This window comes from Nicotiana tabacum, chromosome 21, assembly GCF_000715075.1.
Source record: "Nicotiana tabacum cultivar K326 chromosome 21, ASM71507v2, whole genome shotgun sequence".
Classification (NCBI taxonomy): Eukaryota; Viridiplantae; Streptophyta; class Magnoliopsida; order Solanales; family Solanaceae; genus Nicotiana; species Nicotiana tabacum.
The window spans coordinates 84,973,609-84,995,412 of NC_134100.1; the positions used below are offsets into that span (position 1 = coordinate 84,973,609).

General features: G+C 36.5%; 2 protein-coding genes and 1 long non-coding RNA gene across 4 annotated transcripts; all 3 read right to left on the bottom strand.

Moving 5' to 3' along the window:
* Positions 1–1,328: 1,328 nt before the first annotated feature.
* Positions 1,329–16,618, bottom strand: LOC107792543 (E3 ubiquitin-protein ligase COP1). 2 transcript variants are annotated; one of them, XM_075241492.1, is made up of 14 exons: positions 16,104–16,545; positions 12,427–12,540; positions 12,137–12,174; positions 11,627–11,786; positions 10,905–11,264; positions 8,741–8,898; positions 8,572–8,637; positions 8,144–8,222; positions 6,769–6,924; positions 6,585–6,683; positions 3,152–3,256; positions 2,126–2,305; positions 1,851–1,961; positions 1,329–1,780 (listed from the first exon to the last, which is right to left on the bottom strand). In XM_075241492.1, exons 3-14 carry the CDS (start codon positions 12,145–12,147, stop codon positions 1,610–1,612), a joined length of 1,656 nt encoding a protein of 551 aa, XP_075097593.1. In that variant the 5' UTR covers positions 12,148–12,174; positions 12,427–12,540; positions 16,104–16,545; the 3' UTR covers positions 1,329–1,609. The 2 variants fall into 2 exon arrangements, with proteins under 2 accessions (XP_075097593.1, XP_075097592.1); XM_075241491.1 differs by lacking the exon at positions 12,137–12,174 and having other exon boundaries at positions 11,627–11,782; positions 12,427–12,504; positions 16,104–16,618.
* Positions 16,619–17,418: 800 nt separating this feature from the next.
* LOC107792544 (uncharacterized) lies at positions 17,419–19,535 on the bottom strand. The gene is made up of 2 exons (XR_012704514.1): positions 18,799–19,535; positions 17,419–18,166 (listed from the first exon to the last, which is right to left on the bottom strand). It is a non-coding gene; the product is annotated as an uncharacterized LOC107792544 (long non-coding RNA).
* A 326-nt stretch (positions 19,536–19,861) lies between these two features.
* Positions 19,862–20,867, bottom strand: LOC142161643 (ethylene-responsive transcription factor 3-like). Its single transcript, XM_075242258.1, has one exon. The coding sequence runs from the start codon at positions 20,634–20,636 to the stop codon at positions 20,070–20,072; it is 567 nt and encodes a 188-aa protein (XP_075098359.1). The 5' UTR covers positions 20,637–20,867; the 3' UTR covers positions 19,862–20,069.
* Positions 20,868–21,804: the final 937 nt, after the last annotated feature.

A 21,804-nucleotide genomic window follows, 5' to 3' on the forward strand; every position in this document is an offset into this window, starting at 1 on the left:
GATAAATAAATTTTATAGTCCATAAATGCAGTAACTCAAACAAAGTTCAAATCAATACTAATGCTAACAAAAAAAATTCAATTCAATACTAGGAATGACGATAGTGTTGGATAATTATTTTAGTTTTACATTGGTTTATAATGAAAATGCATAACTTAGTTTATCTTTTTCTTTAGTGCTTAGTTATGTAATTAATATTAGTACTTATTAGCTATACTTATTTTAGCATGACCTTTATAGTATTTTTAGATTATGTTAATTTTCATTATATCTTATTAATTAGCCATATTTGTTTTATGTAATTTTATTATTTTATCTTTGTTATTGAATATTTTAGTATAATGCTATGACTTATCTCATATTATTGTGTTAGTTTCTTGGAAAACATATTATATAGTTGTATTTTACTAGGACTTAAGAAATATTTGGAGCACAAGTTACATATTTTATGCTATGAAGACTTTACCGGGAAAAAAATCCGAAAACCTAAAAAAACTCGAGAAAACTCGAGAATGAAAACCCTGACTTTGTTTGTTTGATTTGGTTTATAAATTTAAAAACCCGACACCATTGGTTTGGTTTGATAATTGAAAAGTCCGAACCAACCCGACCTTTGTACACCCCTACTTTCTAACAGCACTTTCTTCTTATCAAAACCAAAGACTCTTTCTGTCTATAAATACCAACTCCACTTTCACATTTCTTATGATACCATCTTCCAATTAAGGTAAACTGAAAGAGGAGTATGGTATTCTTCAAGTTTTCTGCATATTTTTGTTATCTTCTCGCATCCATGGTTGTACTGGACCAAGAAGAGCTGGTGCTTAAAGTTATGGTTCATCTATGTGAAAGCGATGAAATGATGCATCAATTATCATCTTAATCCATGCATCGGTGTTATCCTTCCTGAGCTTATTCTTCTTACATTTGTTTCTCATCTCTTAGAAAACTGGAGAAATGGCTCGAGTTTTCTTGACCTTGCAAGTCCGAAACCTGTCATATACCCCTAAAGCTTGCAAGGAAGGTTAGAGTCCTTGTTTCTTTTCTATCCCTCCTGAGCTTCTTTCTATTTTCCGCATTAACCCTTTTCTAAAGGTTGTGGTGTATCACTTTTATGTTTATATTATAAAACAAATTCTCTTTATGTTTGTTTCAGTGTGTGTGTTGTCTTTGTAAAACAGCATACTGAATGAAAATGCCAATCTTTGTTTTTTTGGCATGTGCCCATTAGCTATACAAAGTTCCAACTGTGAAATAAAAGAGTGTATATTTGCTTTTCTGAAGTAGCTCATCTGAAAGTGCTCCAAATGTAAATAAGCCCAAATGAGTATTTGTCAATGAATTAAAGATGTGAATTATGATTTCAATGACAAAAGTCATTGCTGTATAACTCTGCCTCTGTCATTTAAGAGCAGTATATCCTCCTAATTACCAAACCCGACAACTTTTTACATGTTTTAATATGAATACATTGACAAATATGAGGAACCATGCCATCTGATGGTTGTTGAATCGATATCTACAGAAAAAATTGAATGTGAAATCCATTTCTACTAATTAGATTTCAACTACAGTTCAATCAAGCATTCTTAACTAGCAGCTGTATAATTCAGGCTGCAAGGACTAACACTTTTATAGTTCCCTGGCTGTTTGCGGCTAACATCGTAGGGCTATCACTCTTCCAACATACCGCGCTAATGAAATAAGATCCTGCGTCTTCATCGGCATCATCCACATCTGGGGAACCAAATCTATGCCAAGTAACAGGTTTGGAGATCGCCTATAAATTAACACATTAGTTAGATCAAATACTATCAGCACTTCAACAAAGATTAAAAAATTTCACTGACCTTATGGTACACAAATACTTCATTTGTTTCACTGCCACAAGCGAGGAATTCATTGTTTACTGTGAGACCAACAAAGTTTTTCTCGTTTGTATGTCCTCTAAGTGTGCGAATCTGGAAATCGCTCAAGCAGTGTTAATAGCCGTGAATAACTTTTGCCTTTGGTCAAAGAACAAAGAGAATTGAAGACCAAAAAAGCATCTCGCCAATCACAGCAAATGGTTGGTGGCAGGAAAAATTCTTCAGTGAGGGATAGTAAAATTTAAAAAATATCTTACAGGCAGATCTTCTTTTACATCCCACAACCGTAGCGTACTATCTGTTGATGCTGAAGCAAGCTCATTGTTGGACAAAAATTTTACATATGAAACAGCTTTTCTATGGCCACTAAAAATGTGAACCGGCTGGCTGGTGTTCCTTAAGTCATAATAATGGATATGATGATCCGCAGAGCCAACCTACAAAATATCACGAGATGTACACCATGAGGATTTTTTTTAATTTTTTTTTGGGTTGAAACACGGACTGAGCTATATGAGAAATTGATGCTCCAAATCCAGAAATATTTAAGGAACATATAATGAAGAGTCTAGAATCTCGGACACAAACGAAGTTATCTATCATAATGAAACATGGAGTCTGCAGAGCTAAAGGAACATATGGAACATTATCCATGTCTAACTGCAAAACAAATTTGACAATGGCATGATCACGGCAAAAACACATCATGGATATCAAGCCAACAGAGCCAGGAGAGCAAACACATGCATGTATGACCAGTCAGTTGTTCAGTTATTGCATTATTTTTTTAATCAAGATGCGTTCATTAATTGCATTTTAGCCATAACATCAGTCACGGTCTTTCAAATGAATGAAAGGAATTAGAGTTCCAAGCCAAAAACACATGAAAAATAATCTGAGAATAGTTCCATTATATAACACAGAGCTCATTCACAATGAAGATAGTTCAAGGTGCTTTTTGTAATTTTTGTTCCACTTGATCCAACAGACCAGCTAGCATCACTTCTCAGATGCAGCAAAACTGTTATAACAAAAATCAGTAAATAAGTGAACTAGCTTGGCAAGGAGCCTAGTACTGAATACTCCGCAGCTCTTTCACAAAGTCAGGCATATCGCCAGCAACAAAAACTTTTCAAGATACTTCTTCAATGTGAACCCACCTCCCTTAACAGCGGAGGTAGAGAAGAGAAGAGACCACCACATCATAAAAAGGAATTCACCAGCAGTGGAGAACTGGAGATATAAGGAATAGAAGAGACCTCTATATAAAATAAGGAATATACCGCTATATGCACACCGGATCCAGGATTATATTTTACACAGCATATATTCGCCTTCATGTCAATATTAAGAACACTTGCTTCCTGCTTAGTGCACCAAACTTTGACCTGCAGCAGCATAGAATGATGATGCAAACCTAAGTTAGGGAAATAGAAGCATTAATGTTATTGGCTCGGAAAGTGGAAAACATGACTGTATAATAAACTATCAGAAAGCAATAAGGATAATTTGTACCAAAACATCAAAAAATACTATGAAGGGTTAATATGCCCAGGGATTTTCTTCCATATGAACTAATGGACCAAAACTTAGACACGTGATGAAAAACTGAAAGTTCAATTCTAAAGTCTAAGGTATTTAGATGAGACAAATGTGCCACATTTAATAGGATATTTCATGCTTTGTCGCCTCCAATTAGAAGACCAGCAGTAACCCTGAGCACCTAAAAAATATCTTTTTCAATGATAATTATACATTTTATATTACTGTAGTAAAGGAGAAAGTTGCTGAAGATCCTTTAGCTTAGCTAGCAAGGAAAAGATTTGCTGGTAAATATTAGTAAGATTTCAGTGTCTTTTAGAAGTTGTCTATGACGCGGACAAATATCTGCGGTACCTGACTTCATTACAAAGTTAGGAAAGAAGAAAAAAGAAGAGAAGGGAAAGGAGAAAACAAAGATTGGGGCTTAGGAAGCAGACTTCTGCTGTAGCTGAGATTTCACTAGCAGTGACTTAACAAGAGAAACTCATTGATATGAACCAAGAATTTTGCTTACATCGTTTTACTAGTATAGTGACTAGTCCCCTACGCAAACAATGTGAATCAAAAGGAGGGAAACAATCACAGATAATTCTGAAGACATATTTGTCCATAATCTTCTTAAAGTTGAAGTACTAATATTTTGTAGAGAAGCAAATAGCTAACAGACCAAGCTAACTTACCTACTAGAATCTTGGGGACTGAGAGAAGCTATCTAACTTGCGAACTATGCCCACTGGAAGACGGCACCATAGACTTCTCGGCAAGGTTCTGACTTGATGCCAGGAAACAATCAGAAGGTATAAAACGATTGACTCTTTGTAAGTTTCGGTCTCTAGATCAATGCTTTCATTGCTTAGGCATTTCTAACAATTGCGAAGACCTGATTAATTAGCTATATAACATTTTGGGTTATCTATATAAAATACTTAGTTCACTTAACTATTTACAAGCTAAACAATGATACTACTGCGAGATATAAGAGAAGAGAAGTGGCTTATATGACGCCTAATGGGCATAACAAGATATAACTAATTAAAGGTGTGAGGTATGTTAAGAATGTGGACCTTGCGCCTAATTCAACCTCAAATATTAACTCATGAAATGAAGATTGCCAAAGACCGTATAAAGAGACTACCTAAGTTGCTCGGACTCGGGTGCGGGCATCCGATACGGACACGGATCCGAGTGTCGGATTCGGCAAAATCTAAATTTTAAGATTCGGGGGTGCGGATCCAGTTATGGATAAAAGTGTGGGGATTCGGCTAAAAAAATTCAAAATTATAAAAAATAGAGCTATAAGTAGGAACTTAGAACACGACCCCTTGAATTCTTGGTTTTTCTAGAACACAAAGCAGCAAATATGAGACAAAAGTACTACAATATTGAAGGTATGCCATTTCGCATGTCTTAAATATGTTTTATTTTTAATTTTGAGAAATCAAAATTCCAATTTCCCCCCAAATTTGTCGATGGACTAAGGTCAAAGTATCCGAAGTTAGTTGACCGAATCCGGGACGTATCCCAGTCCCGTCCCGTGTCGAGACGGGTGCGGCACCAAAAATGAAGAGTCCGCGCAACTTAGGAGACTATAGTTCACTCCCTCAACCAATGTGGCAATTCTAACCTAAGTTGCTCGGACACGGGTGCAGGTGTCCGACACGGGTGCGGATCTAGAGGTCGGATCCTTCGAGATGTAAATTCTAAGATTCGGGGATACAGATCTTAATACGGATACGGGTGCGGGGATCCGGCTAAAAATAATTCAAAAATTATAAAAATACCTCTAAATTATGAAAATATTTGTGGAATACTTACGTATGGCTTGTAAAGTGTGAATTTCTTTTTTATTCTCAAGTTGTAGATAAGTAAATGATTGATTTCCTAGTTAAGGTATGCAATGTTCTTCAAATTTACTCTAGTTTTGGTTCTGATTTCGGGAATCAAATTGTATGTCGTCTCGAATTTTTCTGTACGTCGTGGTCAAACTACCCAAAATTGTTTGACCAGATCCGGTACGGATCCCATACCCACATCCATACTAGTGTCGTGTCGACACGGGTGCGGTACCTAAACTGCAATATCGGAGCAACTTAGATTCTAATAACCCTCTGTCCACCCACAACTAGACATCTGGACACATGGATTTAGCATAACATGGGGGCCCAACATTAGGTAACAGAACAACAGGTCCGGCTCTAGCTTTGATATGATTTTAAGAAAGTACCTTGGGCCCAACTCAACCTCGACATCTAACTCATATGGTAAGGGTTGTCCAAAACTATATAAACGACTACATTACATTTCTTCAACCAATGTAGGACAAACTAAGATACAATACATATGTTATATTTGTTCATTGTGAAATAATATAACTGAATAAAGTGACATATTATTTCTCACATTCATCACGCTCCCTCACACTGGACATGGGAAAACCAATTTGAATTTGCTTATTTGAAAAAACAACAAACTAGTGAATAGTCGCAGAGGTAGTAACAAGGCTGCCTCAGCAGTGCCTCTGGAGTAGTGAATCGTCAAAATCACTCAAAATTGTATCATCAATGTTAATAGCATTTACCAGCTTCTCCACATTGCCCTGGTCTCACGATGTCAATTTGAACAACAGCTTCTCACCGGAATAGTGTTGCTTGGAAAGTGACTAATAGTGGAAAGTAGAATCACGGATAGAAGAGCTACTGAGATGGTCTAGGCAGTATGCCATTGAGACGACCATTAAAATAGGAGCAGTACTGTTGGAACGACAACCGGAGAAGGATACAGTAGTAAACTATGAAAAGAGAATATTTAGGTCAGGCAGGCAGTATGAGGTCCTTGTCCTACGCGGATGCTACTTAGGCCTCTATTAAGATCGACTGATGGAATATAAGACACCATTGGTAGCATTTACATCAGCATTTCCCTAACCAGAAGCAAGCTCGTATGTTATTGAACATAGCATAGAAATGGATCAGAAGACAACCTAGGAAAGGTTTATCAAACATTATCAAAGGATGATTCCAAGACTTATTTACTTAGTAAATGAGTCACGCATTCTCTTTTGCTTCAGTGGTGTCATTTATTTCTATTGATTTGTCACATCATATAGGCCTGAGTATTACCAACCTAAAAAGGTTAAGACTTGTGTTTGACAAGTGAGAAATAATCCTTTAATACCTTACAATCATCACTGCCAGATACAAGCATCGAGGGGTCTGTGCGTGAAAAATCAACACTCCATGCCCGTTTCTCATGCTCTTCATATTCCATCACACTCTGAACACCAGAAAGGGATCAGTATCAGTCATAGGAAGATGAAAAAGTCAACAGTTAATACTGATTATCAGAAGTGCTGATTCACCTGTCTAGTGGTCACATCCCATACAGTTACTATTCCATCATAATCGCTACTTGCTATGTGGTTCTTGGTATACTTATTCCAGCTCAAGCAGCTCAGCTTAGAACGAGTTGACATTTCGACAACAGGGCAATGCACATCTGCAGGTTCGTTTACAACCTGAAAAGCAGAAGCATAACAGGCTAGATCAGTAACTAGGAGAAGTAACTTGAGAGAAATATGCAAAAGGAGAGCTCTGCCATAATATTTGTCCACACAAAAAGAAAACACAAATAAAACATACTATCATGGCAAGGAAAAGGTTAACAATATCCTTAAATGGCCAATATGTAGGTTGCGTTATAAGAAGAAGCTAAATAGTACTCAAGGTCATTTATGTAAATATTAAAGGAAACAAAATTAGCTGCAACAGTCAGGTGTTGTTCTCCTATCTAAGCACCACTCCAATGTGTTGCAGGAACATATAAGAAATTTAATAGATCCACTATGCACAAACCAGGCGATGTGCTGTCTGCAACCAGGAACTTGTTGCCACCCAAATTTGCAGCAACAAACAAGGAAAATACTATTCCAGAAAGAAGGTGACCTAGAGAAAGACATTTCATTCCCTGTGGAAGGTTCCGTATTGACACACATCCACATACTATTAAGCATTACGTATGCCAGCAAGGTATTGAATGTTCGAGTTGTAAATGAACCAATACTATTTGGAAAAATGCTCAACTCTTAGTCTCTGAGCTTCATTAAACTTTGAGTTAGTACGCTAAGGAGCTAAGCTCCTACAAACTTGAGGTCTGCTCTTTTATATTCATGGACGATTTATTTTTAAATAATTATTTACTTAAATATATCTATATTAGTGCGAAAAAATATTATCACCCGATTTAATTCTAAATCTGCGCATATTATAATATTACTTTTAAAGTGTTATTAATATATACATAATTTGAGCTTGAATTGAGGTTCGAGCTCAAACTCGATGTATCAGCTTGTTTAGTTTGTCACACAAGTTGAGCCAAAGTTCAAGTTTCACAAAAATTTATGCGAGTCGTGCTTGAGCTTGCTTTCACCAACTTGTTTGGGATTGAGGCATACTTGTTGTTGTGCGGGAGCTTGCTTTCAAGCTCATCTGGAATTTGAACCGAAGCACTCATTAATACTGAAGTTGAGTTTGAACAACCAAAAAGCAGGTCGGCTCGGGCTTTTTTTTTTTCTAATGAATAATCAGAAGGTGAAAAATAATTTCAGAATAAAATAGCTTTTGCACTTACTCATTTGCAAAATAAACAATAGAAGTTGACCCATGATATGTCATTCAGTAATGTCATTGCACCCAATGGAATCAAGAGATAAAACAAGATAAAAGTTAAAAACTCACCGAAGAGAAGTCAAAAACTTTTATACGCCGTGAAACTCCAGCAGTAGCAAACAACTCATCATCACGATCAAATTCAATGCTGCAACAAAAACATCTCCAAGTTTAGTATTTGGAATAAGATTTGCATACCAGAGCCGAACTGATAAGAGAACCAAATAAATGGGATGGCTCATAAGACAATTTCCTGATTCTTTTTCCTTTTGTTGCGTCTCTGATTGTAATTTCAGGTCTGAAAATACAACATTCAAGACACAAAGCAAAATTGGTCCTCCAGCGAAGCCATTTTCCCACTCTGGATAAAATCTATCTGCCACAACCACAACCCTGGTTCTCCTCTTTAATATCTAATATCCATATAAATCTGACACCATGGAAACCAGTAAAAGGAGAACTTTAAGCCTTCAATTATACACAAAGACCAAACTTGCCTTGACACGATATTGGCTGAGTGAAAAAGATCCCCATGCCGAAGCTCAGCAATGACTCTTAACCGACTGTTAAAGATTAAAACTAAAAATTAGTACACAAAAGAAAGAAAAAAAGGTGCAAGAAATTAAAATCAAGCATGTTCAGCGAATAACAGACCATAAATTATACCTATAACGAGTGAAAGTGCTAAGTACAGACTGGAAATCTTCTAGTCCTGCACTGTAACCTTCTCTTTTTATGACATCTACGTCCTTTTCCTCCTTAACATGCGATTTGTTCGCCAATAGACGTCTCTTTTGCAAGTAACATTCTTGGAGATCATTGAACTGTAGTCAAATATGAAAACCATTCACCAACCAATAATATCAAAGACTAGAAAGATAGGCTAGAAAGATTACCCATAACCAACATAGACATTAAGCAGTTCAGATATCTAATTCCTTGATGGAGGAATATGTACTGCTTACATCTCTCCGTGAGAAAGCATGAAAAATCATGGAAAATAGCTTACAAGAAGAATTGTGCATGATAGCTTTCTTCAAAATCAGCAAATGTGAGATCACCATTACTACGGGAATAAGTTGGGTAGCTGAAAAATAGTTAACGAGAACCTCGGATGTGATTAAATCATCTTAGTTTGATCATCACACTGGAAGCTTTCATACAAGAAATGTGTGACAAAAAGGTATCCATAGAATAGACCGTTTTCTCATCAACTTTCCCGGTATGTCATGGGTACAGTAGTGAATCCCACTACTGGATCACTTACAGATATCATTTTATTTCATACCAGCAATAATTATAGGGGTATCAAACTGCTAAGCCATACTACAAAAGTTTGGGAGAGGGTGGTGGGAGTAAGGCTGAGGAGGAGTGTGTCTATTTCCGAGAACCAATTCGGATCCATGCCGGGGTGTTCGACTACGGAAATCATTCACCTTATTAGGAGTATAGGGAGAGGAAGAGGGACTTGCATATGGTATTCATTGACCTAGAAAAAGCATACGATAAAGTCCCAAGGGAGGTCCTATGGAGATGTTTAGAGGCTAGAGGTGTTCCAGTGACTTATACTATGGTGATAAAGGACACATATGATGGAGCTAAGACGCGAGTGAAGACAGTCGGAGGAGACTCGTAACACTTCCTGTTGTGATGGGGTTGCACCAAGAATTAGCCCTTAGCCCATTTTTATTTGCCTTGGCGGACGCATTGACGCGTCACATTCAAGGAGAGGTGTCATGCTGTATGTTGTTTGCAGATGACATTGTATTGATTAACGAGACGCAAGTTGGGTTGAACGCGACATTGGAGGTTTGGTGACAGACCCTGGAGTCTATAAGTTTCAAGTTGAGCAGGAGCAAGACTGAATACTTGGAGTACAAGTTCAGTGATGCGACTCATGAAGCGAATGTGGACTTAAGGCTTGATACACAAATCATCCTCAAGAGAGGAAGTTTAAACTTTCAAGTACCTTGGGTCAGTAATCCAAAATAATAGAGAGATTGAAGGATGTTACTCATCGTATTTGAGCGGAGTGGATGAAGTAGAGGCTCGCATTCGGTATTTTGAGCGATAAGAATGTGTCATAAAAACTTAAAAGTAAGTTTTACAAAGCGGTGGTTAGACTGGCTATGTTTTATGAGGCTGAGTATTGGTCAGTCAAGAACTCTTTTATGTCCAAAAGATGAAGGTAGCAGAAATGAGGATGCTTAGATGAATGTGTGGACATACCAGGTTAGATAAGATTAGGATTGAAGTTATCCGGGACAAGGTGGGCGTGGACCCTATGGAGGACAAGATGCGGGAAGCGAGGAGAGGCATTAATTCCCCAGTGAGAAAGTGTGAGAGGTTTACCTTAGTGGGTTTGAGGAGAGGTAGAGGTAGGACAAAGAAATATTGGGGAGAGGTGATTAGGCAAGACATGGCGCTGCTTTACCTTATCGAGGACATAACCCTCGATATGAAGGTGTGGAGGTCAAGAATAAGGGTAAAAGGTTAGTAGGTAATCGTGTGTTTTCCTTGTCCATACCAGTAGTATTAGTGATAGTCTTGTACTTTTATTTTTCGAGATTTTCTATTAGTACACGTTTCTTTCGTTGTTGCTACTTATTCTTTTTGCATCTTTCCTTGAGCCGAGGGTCTATTGGAAACAGCTTCTCTACCTTCTCAAGGTAGGGGTAAGGTCTGCGTACACACTACACTCCCCAAACCCTACTCGTGGGATTATACTGGGTTTGTTGTTGCTGTATTCTATTTCATACCAAAGAAAATACAGCAAAAAGGTAAATAAATTAAGAAACTTGTAAGTGAGATGAGGTCGCAACCACAAAACCTGTGCATTTACACGCTTCTTCCTCACCACAGCCAGACCTGATTGACTCATATGTTGTGAATTCAATTCACTGATAGAATTATCTTTTCTATGTGGTCCAGGAGAGCTTATTTGAGCTTTGCCTTCCACGTTTTTGTATGTCAAGTTTCCAGTAGGTAATCCTCCAGGTGCATTCCTTGAAGTGGAGAAAAGACCACCAAAGTTCCTATCAGTGGATGAAGACCAAGGTTTTTTCCCAATTGGATCATCTACTAGCATTCGAAGCTTCATTGAGTACCGGTCCCTAGCTCGGTATAGGTCTATTCTATGTCTCTCCACTGAATTTATGTCCTCTTTGATGTATTGCAGATCATTTTGCACCTAATGAAATGCACAAATCAGCAAATTGGCTATTAGTATGTTATTTGGAGAAAGTGAACTGCAGCTATCCAAGACTTTAAAAGGACAACTTAGACACAATGACCCAAGTGAAGAACCACTTGTGTATAAAATATCTCGAATTGATTTAGGGAGAAGAAGCAATGTTAATATGGATAACCAAATAGAATAGGGGAAGTCAGCAAAAGGGACTCAAGTCTCAACTAACATAAGAATGCAAAGCCAAAATCTAGCATACTGCCATACCCTATTTTACCATGATATGTTTTTTTCTTCTCAACTTCAAATCTCTGCTCTTTCCTTCTTGACTTATTTCTCTAGGTGGTATTAAAACAATCACAAACCTCATTGAGTTCATCAACTTTTTGCTTCCTTAACATTTGTAAGAAGTCTAGCAGAATTTGCATATTTCGCTCTGCTTCTTCCTGCTCCAATTTCCTCTTTCTCTCTGACAACATCGACAATAGAGCGTCCAGCTCCTTAATTGATACATCACAACCCTGTCTAAGCATAACAAGTGTCACATTTCAAGATTCCGTACAAAACTGATACTGAAAGTTAAAAATTTATGGGTGCATGACACTGACCAATAAAAAGAACAGGGAAAAATAGCAAATATAAAAATGTTATGTTTGATTCGAACGGTGACATCAATGCAGAGCTCCACAATAAGTGATCTTTCAAGAAGTTGCATCAATCAATTTCATAGTTAAATTGAGGGCAAAAATATAATAAAGAGAAAAGGGACACTTGGTTATTTGGTTAGGAAGTAAAACTGAAGGGTAAGGAATGCCTCCATATTGGGGTTTTAACTCCTCCAGAATTGAATAGGAAGCATCTCTCAAACAACCCACCTTTGACCCATGGAGAAGAATCAGAACCACAAATGTACCTATAACACAAGCAACTATTTTATATGTCTAAATTACCATATGAAATTTCAATTCACAACTTCAAGACCATAATAGACAATAACTCAACAAACATATAAATCAGATCACCCAAACTTTGATCAAATAGTTAAAGAGCAAACTTGAAAAGGAAGTCCTTCATAAAAAAATATTAAATTTAGTAGTGTCGAGAAGCAAACTTCAGCAACTAAATCCATAGTGACTTCACCTGGAGATTGAGAAAATAGACTCACCTGTTCCAATGAATGACGAAATTGTTCAACAGGAGATGCAGTTTTTGAAATCTGACGAGCAGATGTCTTCTTCAGTAGCTACAAATGTGGTACAGAGAAACCTTTAACAATAAGCTGCATGGTGAAGTAAATCATTTCAAGATGTAACCATCTCATAGTTATGCTAAATTTATATCACACAAAAACAGTTTATTAGATTGTAAAGAGATACTGATAGTTGAGAGTAAATAAAACTTAAACCTTACCTGTCAATATGTAAAAGAAGCTCGAATAAAAAAAGAGAGTGCATCATAAGATTATCAGATAGATTTAGATGCAGAAAAAATCAACAAAGAAGGAACAAAAAATCATCCTGATGGAAGCATATCGTCCTAATCTTTATCTTAAGATTTGTGCAAACCATCTCTGAAAGCCGATTTTTGTTGCGTCAGTTCCAAGGGAGCTAACAACACATTTACGATTTAACTGCTTACTTGCTTACCATGTTTTTTCCTTTCTTTTTTCTTTCTTGAAAGTAACAATTCTTAATTCCTACACAAAGAAAATGTCTCTTTACTAAATTAAAGTGACAACAGAAAAGCGGAAGACGTCCTTGCTAAATTTCTGATGTTAAGTTAATTTACTAGATATAATGGCAAGGACTACCCTAGACGTAAGCTTGCGAGATGGGTGAAACCTCCTTCTCATAAGTTCAAAGTAAAAATTAATTAGTACTTTAAAAGAGGTCCTAGACGCTCAAAACCATTTCTAAAAAAATAGAGTGAATGAAAATCATAAAGAATTTGAAACGGCTAATTGATGATCATACAATTCGAACAATTTTTAAATTTACCTCAAATATAGAACGAATAAACCCTTTAGTTGAAATAAATTCTGAATCGTCGACCTCGCATTGAAAAAAAGAGATTTATCCTCTCCTATAAAGAAATCAAAAGATTTTTCCATAAAATCTCGTCTAGCTATTAGAGAAAGCGTGTTGTATGATGAGAAGGCAAGATCACTCATATGTAACATAAACCAAGAGCTACTAGAATGGTGTCTCTGCTAGAAACCATTCTAATCTTTTTTTTTATAAGGTAAATAGTTTTATTAATAATGGAGAATTTCCTATAAACAAGTAGTGTACCAAAAGTAAAGAATCTACACCATAATATGATTCCCTACAAACGACACACAATCTTGTATATATAGTGGAATTTCATGGATGCACCAAAATGAAACTAGGAATGAGAGGATATTCTTCAAATGTCGTCCTCCGTCTCTTCGAAAGCTCTTCTATTTCTCCTCCTTGGTACCTAGATGAGTGCTACTGGTGCAAACCCACTCTTCATCTTCTCTTCCTTCTTCTAAATGTCAAACTAGAGAATGTTTGCTTCATTGTGCCCGACATCACCAATTGTAGCCCGAACAATCTCAAAATCTCACACCATAAGGAAGTTGCCACCTGACAATGCAGCAGGAGGTGGTCCACATCTTCACTCGAACATTTGCACATAAAGCACCAGCTGACATAAGTAATCCTTCTTTCTCTCAAATTCTTAACTGTTATGATTGTTTCTCTTCCTAGCCCAGTTAAAAAGCATACCTTTCTTGGAGCCTATTCCTCCTTCGCTAAGGGCTTATGATAAAATGACCTTATTGAGAACGATCCATCACTTCCCACCTATTATCTCCATAGGTCCTAACTAGTGTTTGATGTACTTTGCTCGTAAAGCAATTCAATCAAGCCTTGGAATTCAGCTACTTCCTAATCTTGAACGTTCCTTCATGCTATTATGTCCCAATGAACTCCCATCTCTTGTAGCCTCCGGATATGTTGTACTATCATCTCCATCTGGATCAAGATATTGTAAATGTTCGGGAATGTGAATCTCAATGTCTCTTTCCCGCAGTGCATGTGACTCCAAAAGCTGATTCTGCGCCATCCCCTACCCTGAAAGTTATTTATGATGCCGATAAAGTCTTCCCATTCTTTAAGAAAATTCCTCCAAAGTGTGTACCTAAATGAACATGCGATATTTCTAGTCCTCCATCCACCTTCTACAATTCCATATATTTCTACTATCAACTCCCTCTATAGTGCATGCTTCTCAATTCCGAATCTCCATAACTGTTTCCCTAATAATATCTTGTTGAAAACTCGGAGACTTTCACCCCAAGACCCCCTCATTTCTTTGGAGACGTAACATTCTCCCAGCTAACTAAGTGGAACTTCCTATCACGTCCATTTTTGGACATCTCCCGAATACGTGATCAAATCGATTTCAGTATGCCGATTTAATTTGAAGAGGAAGAGGGAAAAAATCTTTATAATCTTGAAGCAGAGGAGAGAAAGTGGCAAAGGATGTGGATTCACTTTTTTTATTTGATTCATACCTGCGGTTCACCCCTTGTCACTTAAAGGGTGAAGTCGCCTGAGCAAGTCTAATATAGACTTACCAACTGGTTTTTAATTCTCAGTTTTTATTTTTATACCTAATCACAAATATTTTCATCTATAACATTTCCTTACCAATTAATATATCTCTTTAAAATTACATTTATTTTCTAATGCCACCCTCTTCAAGTTAACAACCATGGGCACTGAGAAGCACGTCTTAACACCTCTTACTTGTACTAAGCGTTGTCTAAGAAGGCAGAGCATCAACCTAGGCCATACCTAGTTTCAGCTTATAGCCAATAACTACAATTGCCAGAGACTGAGTTCTCTTTTTCCTTTCTATTATGCTAGATAATTACCTTTGTACTTGATTATGTTTACAAAATATCAGTGCACGCACAGATTCTTAGCACAGAAGACATCAGTGGGTTTTGCATTCTAGAGCACAGTGAATGCATTTACTCATTTCTTTTCTGTTATTAGTCTCTTTTAAAGATCTTGAACTGTGTAAAATGAAGCTTAAATAGTCAAATACTCAATTTTCATGGTAGAATTCAATATTCAACACTACATAACACTGCAGCACAAATATCGAACAACTAGAAACGAAAATTATTTGTATTTCTGTCACATAAAAAAACTGTAATTTATCTTTTCTTTAAACAACTGGGGCAATCCCTCAACTTTCATGGGCATGTACTTTATCTTTTCTTTGTATTTCTTTCACATAACAACAGGGTTAAGATAATTATAACAAAAACCCAAGAAAACCAGGATGCCGAAGCTGTTTATATCCGTACTGATCTAACTTCACTATGTACTTCAACACTATATACTTCATCAGCTCAGCTATTTAGATTCCAGTTTCCAATAATCAATACCAACACTATACTAAACAACAACTACTACTTCTACTACTACGTTGGCTAAATGATAACCCTCTGTCCAAATTTATGTGATATTTTTTCCTTTTCAATATGTTCCAAGAAGAATGATATATTTCTATATTTCAAAAAATTTAACTTTAAACTTCCAATTTCACCCTTAATCAGATAATTTATAGCCATAGAAATGTCTAACGCTTGTTTTAGACTACAAGTTTCAAAGTGTATTTTTCTTTCCTAAACTTGGCGATCAGTCAAACAACGGCACATAAAATGGGGCGGAGGGAATTATTAATATCCATTCCACTTTGCTGGGCACAATTTCAACCAACAAATATAATTCCTCCAGTACAAAATCTCAATAAATATAATTGGTAGCAAAAAATTGACATTGACATTAAATTAAAACAAACCTTGTCTAGAAGGAAATTAGGGTAGAGTTGGCTAGTGGTAAGATAATGAGAACAACAAGGACAATCACTCTTATTGTGAAGGTGAGTGATTATACACATATAGCAAAAACTATGGCCACAGGAAGTTAAAAATGCATCCTTTATAATCTGCATACAAATTGGACACAACAATTCCCTATCCAATTCCCATTCTGTTTCATCTTCATCCCTTACACTACCACCACCCTCCTCTTTACCCCCCACCCTCACTGACCCCTTCACTGCTGGCACTACTCCCCCAATCGAACTTTCCACCATAGTAAATTGGATATTCTAAAATCAATTAACTACACCTCGATCTCAAACAAATTCGAATTTTTCAAGTAGAAATAAAGTAGAGGAACTGCAATTGGGGGGATTACTTTTTACTTAAGATTTGTATTTTTTGGGAGGATTTTGTGGTGGGAGGGGGAGCAGGCCCACAGAGAAAAGTATTTGGGGAGTCTGTGGAACGTAAGCTGCCAACGTTTTGTCCTATCTTCTTCTTTTCTCTTTGTGTTTTTAACCGTTTTGAGTTAACGTTTTATTCATTGTATTTTGCAAAAATAAACAAAAATATTAAAAGCAGTACTCATTCCATTTAACTTTTTATGATGAAGAGGAATCTTGAAATGAGTTTAATTCAAGTAACTTGATCGTGAATTCATAGTAGTTATTTGGATTGATTGATGAGGTCATGTTATTATTGTTATTTGCCTGCACAAAGTTTTAAAAAGAAAAAAGAAAGACTCTTAGCATATGCCCAAAATATTCTAAAATTTTGGATATCATGGTTATAAAGTACTAAAATAGTCTCTCTATCTTCACAACTTCACAAAATAGAATTAAAGTAAGCATACACATTATCCTCCACTTATTCACTTATAATAATATAATGATATTTTCTTATTGTTGTTGTTAGTTATAAAAGTATTTGATTCAAGATAAAATAACAAGTTTAAAGTTTTTTAAAAAAATCTAAAATGAAAGTATCGTTTCTCGGCTAAAAGAATGTTATGACATAAAAAACAACATAAGGAGTACTATATTAAACATACTAGTTTTAACAATATAGAAGTAATTTATATGACTTGTGTTGATGCGACCTCAGTAACGATTCTTGCCCAAGGTGGATCGGACATTATATATATTCATATAATCAAAATCCTAACTTTGCTTGGACTTGTGACATGTAGTTATTATTTCTGTAATAAGAAGTGAAACCAAAATCCCAATAACATTGCCCTTAACGCAAGCTTTATCTTTTTATAACACAATAATTGAGATTGAGGCATAATAGTTAAGATGAATTTCTATACATGTACTACCAACTTTATAAAAATATTAAGCTGCCTAGAAATAGAATTGTTACTTTTAAGTAGGATAACAGTTCAAAATGCACAAATAACAAATATAGATTGAATCAGATATACTTGGAACCCACAACATCCAAACTTTGGGGTTGTTTGGTCCACGGAGAAAGATAATCCCGGAGTAGAATTTGAGATTATACTTATTCCATGTTTGGTTATAGATATTAGCTAATACTGGAACAAATTTTATACCAAAATGGTGAAATTAGCTATCCCATATAAAAGGTAGGATAACTAATCCGCTGAAATATCCCAACTCTTGGGATATCCTTGTTTATTCCACCAATGTATCAAACAAGCCCATAATCCACTAATGCATGGGGCCTAGAAATGAACATGTAAAGATGTGTAGAATTACACATCTGCTTGCAACTAAATGAACACATGATGATGTGTAGAATAAAAGGACACCCCGGTACACAGCATCCCGCATTCACACATGATGTTCTCAGATCAGACATGGCATTGGTTAGACGATCACAAAGCACAATCCCATCTGCTTGAGAGAGAGCCGGCCTAGAAAAATGGACCATATCTGAACATATCCCAACAGGAAGCTAACTATCTATGTTGAATGGGAATTGCAGGTTTTTCAACAGTGGAACAAGGCTTCATCAGGCACGATTTCACTTTCATCTTCGGAAAAAGCCATAGTCGAATAGCACACAGTTCCTGGAGTACCAGAAAAGGATTTAATTAGTAATAGAGTTGAAAAAATAGTTCAAAATACAGGGAACAGAAAGCGATCTGATGGCAGTACAATACAAGAGAATAAGTCGGAAGAGTGTCTAAAGCTAACATGATAAAGAACATGCCTGAAAAATAAGTTCATCTTTCAGAATCAACAATTTACCTTTTAAACCTCTTCCATACTCTTTCTGAATTTCAAAATGGAGCATCCTATGGTATTTTCTTATTATCCTGATCTTAGTTTACTAGACTGTGACAAGAGACATGAACTTGCTTTTCTGGACAAATACATTCAGCAAACAAACAAAGGGCTACACAATTGCTCTGAGAAATTTTCTACTAATTTGTTGAGGTTGAAATTGAACACAGTAAAGTATGTATTTCTATGCAAAGGAAATGAGAAACAGTGCAGTCAGGCAAAAAAGCCAATCGGTCCAGATCATTAAGAGAGCAATCAGAAATTTTAAGCTAAAAGTTGTTTAGTTTACTAAAATCTTATTGCAACTTTTCAGAAAATTACAGACATAAAGAGCCAAGAGAGGAAGAGCAAAGGCCAAAGAAAATTAGCAATATCTCAAGAGCTCTAATTTTTTCTAAAATTTTTAAATCCTAACCTGCACCCGCACAAAGTTTTTTTTTTTTTTCGACCCGCACCGCGCCTGCATGTGTCTAAACCATCACCGCCCTGGCGCCCCGCATGTGTCTAAATCCGCACCGCCCCATTGCCATCCCTCCTATCTTGCAAATGCTGGGGTTGGGTTTTTACAAACTGAGAATCAGTCAGGAGCCATCCATTACTTTCAAACAGCTGGAGCCGAGTCATTCTGTCGTAAGACAACAGTTTGCTATTTTTCATCCACCGATGAATAAAATGCGCCGCAAACCACATTATACTAAGTCTTAAACAGCAAAATCATAGAGCTAGAACAATTATCTTTCCCCTAGACTTCTTTATGTTTCGTTTTGTTTTTTCAGTTTAACCACCCGGTATCCGAAATCAACTGATTCGACTAATCCAGATTTGCGCTGCATATGGCCCACTAAAGGTGGAAGCGCTCTCCATGCCAGGAGTTTCTCTATTCCCGGCTCAAATCCGAGGCCATACATCACATCACACTCCTTGGTGATGATTTTTTTATGTTTCCATCACTATTTTGGTTCTTCATCTTGTAATTTCTCAAGTTCAATTCACAATAATTTGTTTCTTGGCAACAATATTTGTTGCCTCTCTAAATTCCAAGTTTTGATGGGAAGGTGATCACTCTATTTACTAAGTTATAAGTATAAAGGACCAGTCTGTCTACTCATAATAGTAAAATGCAGAAAACAAGTTATAATGTCCAATGCTGCTACTCACTTGGCTGCTAAATCTTTGAGATACCTCCACTCCTTCTATCTTCTTTCTCGGCAGCATATATCCTCCTCATTTATCACTAATGCTGCCAACTCGTGCTTATCCGATTATCCTGCACGAAGTCATAATACTACAAGAATATTTCTCAAAAAAGAGAAGCAATCAATCAGTCAACTACACCTCCATCCAAGTTAGTTCACACCCATCAGACCCATTTTGTCAGGAAAAACGCACAAAGGAAAAAAAAATTCAGTATCATAAGGAAGAACTTCCATTACCAATTCATTTTTCCATTATACAAAAAAAAAGGTAAATCACATAAATTAAGAAAAGAATAACTCAACATCAGATTCAACGTTCTATAGCAAAGATACATTCTTTTCTGATTTAGATAACATCATGACTCGGTAAACTAATCTATGCATAATTTAAAACCCATTTGGTTATTAATTTCTCAACATCCACCAAATGGATACATTTTTCCCAAGTAACATAGAAAAAAGAGTTATTTTTCTTTTCATCATAATCAAATTAATTAACATAACTAAAAATACAAGGGGTAACGTGAACATCATCCAGGTCATCAGACGGAGGGAGCAAGTTCAAATCAAACGGCAGAGGCTGTTTACAAAACGACGACGAATTGCCGTCCATATTATCATCCACCACAGTCGATGACGAATCGCAACCACTGTAACACTCCACCACCGGCGGAGTAATCCGGCGAGTAATTTCAACCCGCGAGTGCAAATCACGCGCCCCGCTGGATGACTCCACCGTACTGCTCAGGCTACTGGAAGCCGGCCGGTTAAAATTTTCAAACTGGTTCTGCCCATACGGAGGCAAAAATGAAAAATTGGTTTTCGCTTTCGGTCCATGGAAGGCGCGTGCGGCATCGTCGTAAGCACGTGCAGCATCCTCCGCCGTGTCAAAGGTGCCAAGCCAGACCCGAGCTTTTTTTATCGGGTCTCTTATCTCGGCTGCGAACCGGCCCCACTGCCGTTTACGGACGCCCCGATAACGATTCGGGTCGGTTTTAGGGTGTCGAAAAGCTGCGGATGTTGATCTATTAGCCTCCGAATTTTTCCGACGGGGCATGGTAAGGTGGGTGGGGGAGAAGAAGTTGAGAAGCGAAAATGCGCATTGTGACTTCTTTTTGGTTTTTATTTTAGTTTTCTGAAAATGCTTTATTTGGTGGATACAGAATTATGAAGGATGATGCCAATAGTTTTTTTAGGTTTCTTGTATCTTTGTTATCAATTTTGAGGCTGATTAATCTGAATTCCCTAAATAAATTTAATTTAGGGCTGAAATGTTTCCTATCAAAGCCAAGATTCTATTTTCATGTTTAGTATTCGAAATATGATGCCAATAGTTTTTTGCGACTTCTTATGTGTTCCTTGTTAATTTTGAGGATCGATTAATATGGATTTATTAAAAAATTTAATTTAGGGCTAAAATGCTTTCTATCAAAGCCAAGACTCTATTTTCATTTTTAGGTCAAATATGATTAAAAATAAAAGAATACTCGATCTCATGATGTCAATAGAATTACCAACCAATCAACTATTCTCTATCACCAACTATTTGGGTTCAATTTATAATACTAATTATACTTCGGCCTCATTTATTTTTTATTTAAGATTAAGACGTCTGGATCTGAATATATATCTGAATGTGAAGATGTGTATGAATATTAAGACATCTGAATCTGAATACATATATGAATATTAAGATGTGTATTAAGATTTGAATATTAAATGATTAGCACTGTTTGTTTTTTTAACATCTAAATATATAAAAAAATCTTTATTTAAAAGTTAATAAACTTAAAACTCAAATAAAATATTAATTAATCTAATGTTGGTGTTTCTAGCTAGTAGCTAGTGGTGATCGTTAACGATAGCGATTATGCTTGAGGATAGTAGTGGTAGATGGTGATAGTTTATAATGGCGGGTGATGGTGGTAGTTGTGGTTGTGATTGATGAAGGTGATGGTGGATGGTGGTAGTTTATAAATAGTGGGCAGTGTCGACTATGGTTATTGATGGTGATAGGGTGGTTGGTTGTTGATATTCGACTTAAAGTATTGTTACGACCCGGAATTCCCACCTTGGGAATCGTGATGGCGCCTAACATTTTACTTGCCAAGCAAGCCAACGTTAGATAAATTTTTAGCCATTTTTAAACAAATCAAATTTAAATGATGCTAATTACTAAAATAACTGAGATGGAACTCAAATAAAATGCGCAAAACCATAACAAC

Coding starts and splice junctions, on each gene's coding strand:
- LOC107792543 (XM_075241491.1), bottom strand. CDS start 16,400: ATGGTGGAAAGTTCGATTGGGGGAGTAGTGCCAGCAGTGAAGGGGTCA. Junction 11,265..11,626: donor AAGTTGATGAACTCAATGAG/GTTTGTGATTGT, acceptor GCATTTCATTAG/GTGCAAAATGATCTGCAATA. Junction 8,899..10,904: donor AGAAGCGTGTAAATGCACAG/GTTTTGTGGTTG, acceptor ATTTGACTACAG/TTCAATGATCTCCAAGAATG.
- LOC142161643 (XM_075242258.1), bottom strand. CDS start 20,636: ATGCCCCGTCGGAAAAATTCGGAGGCTAATAGATCAACATCCGCAGCT.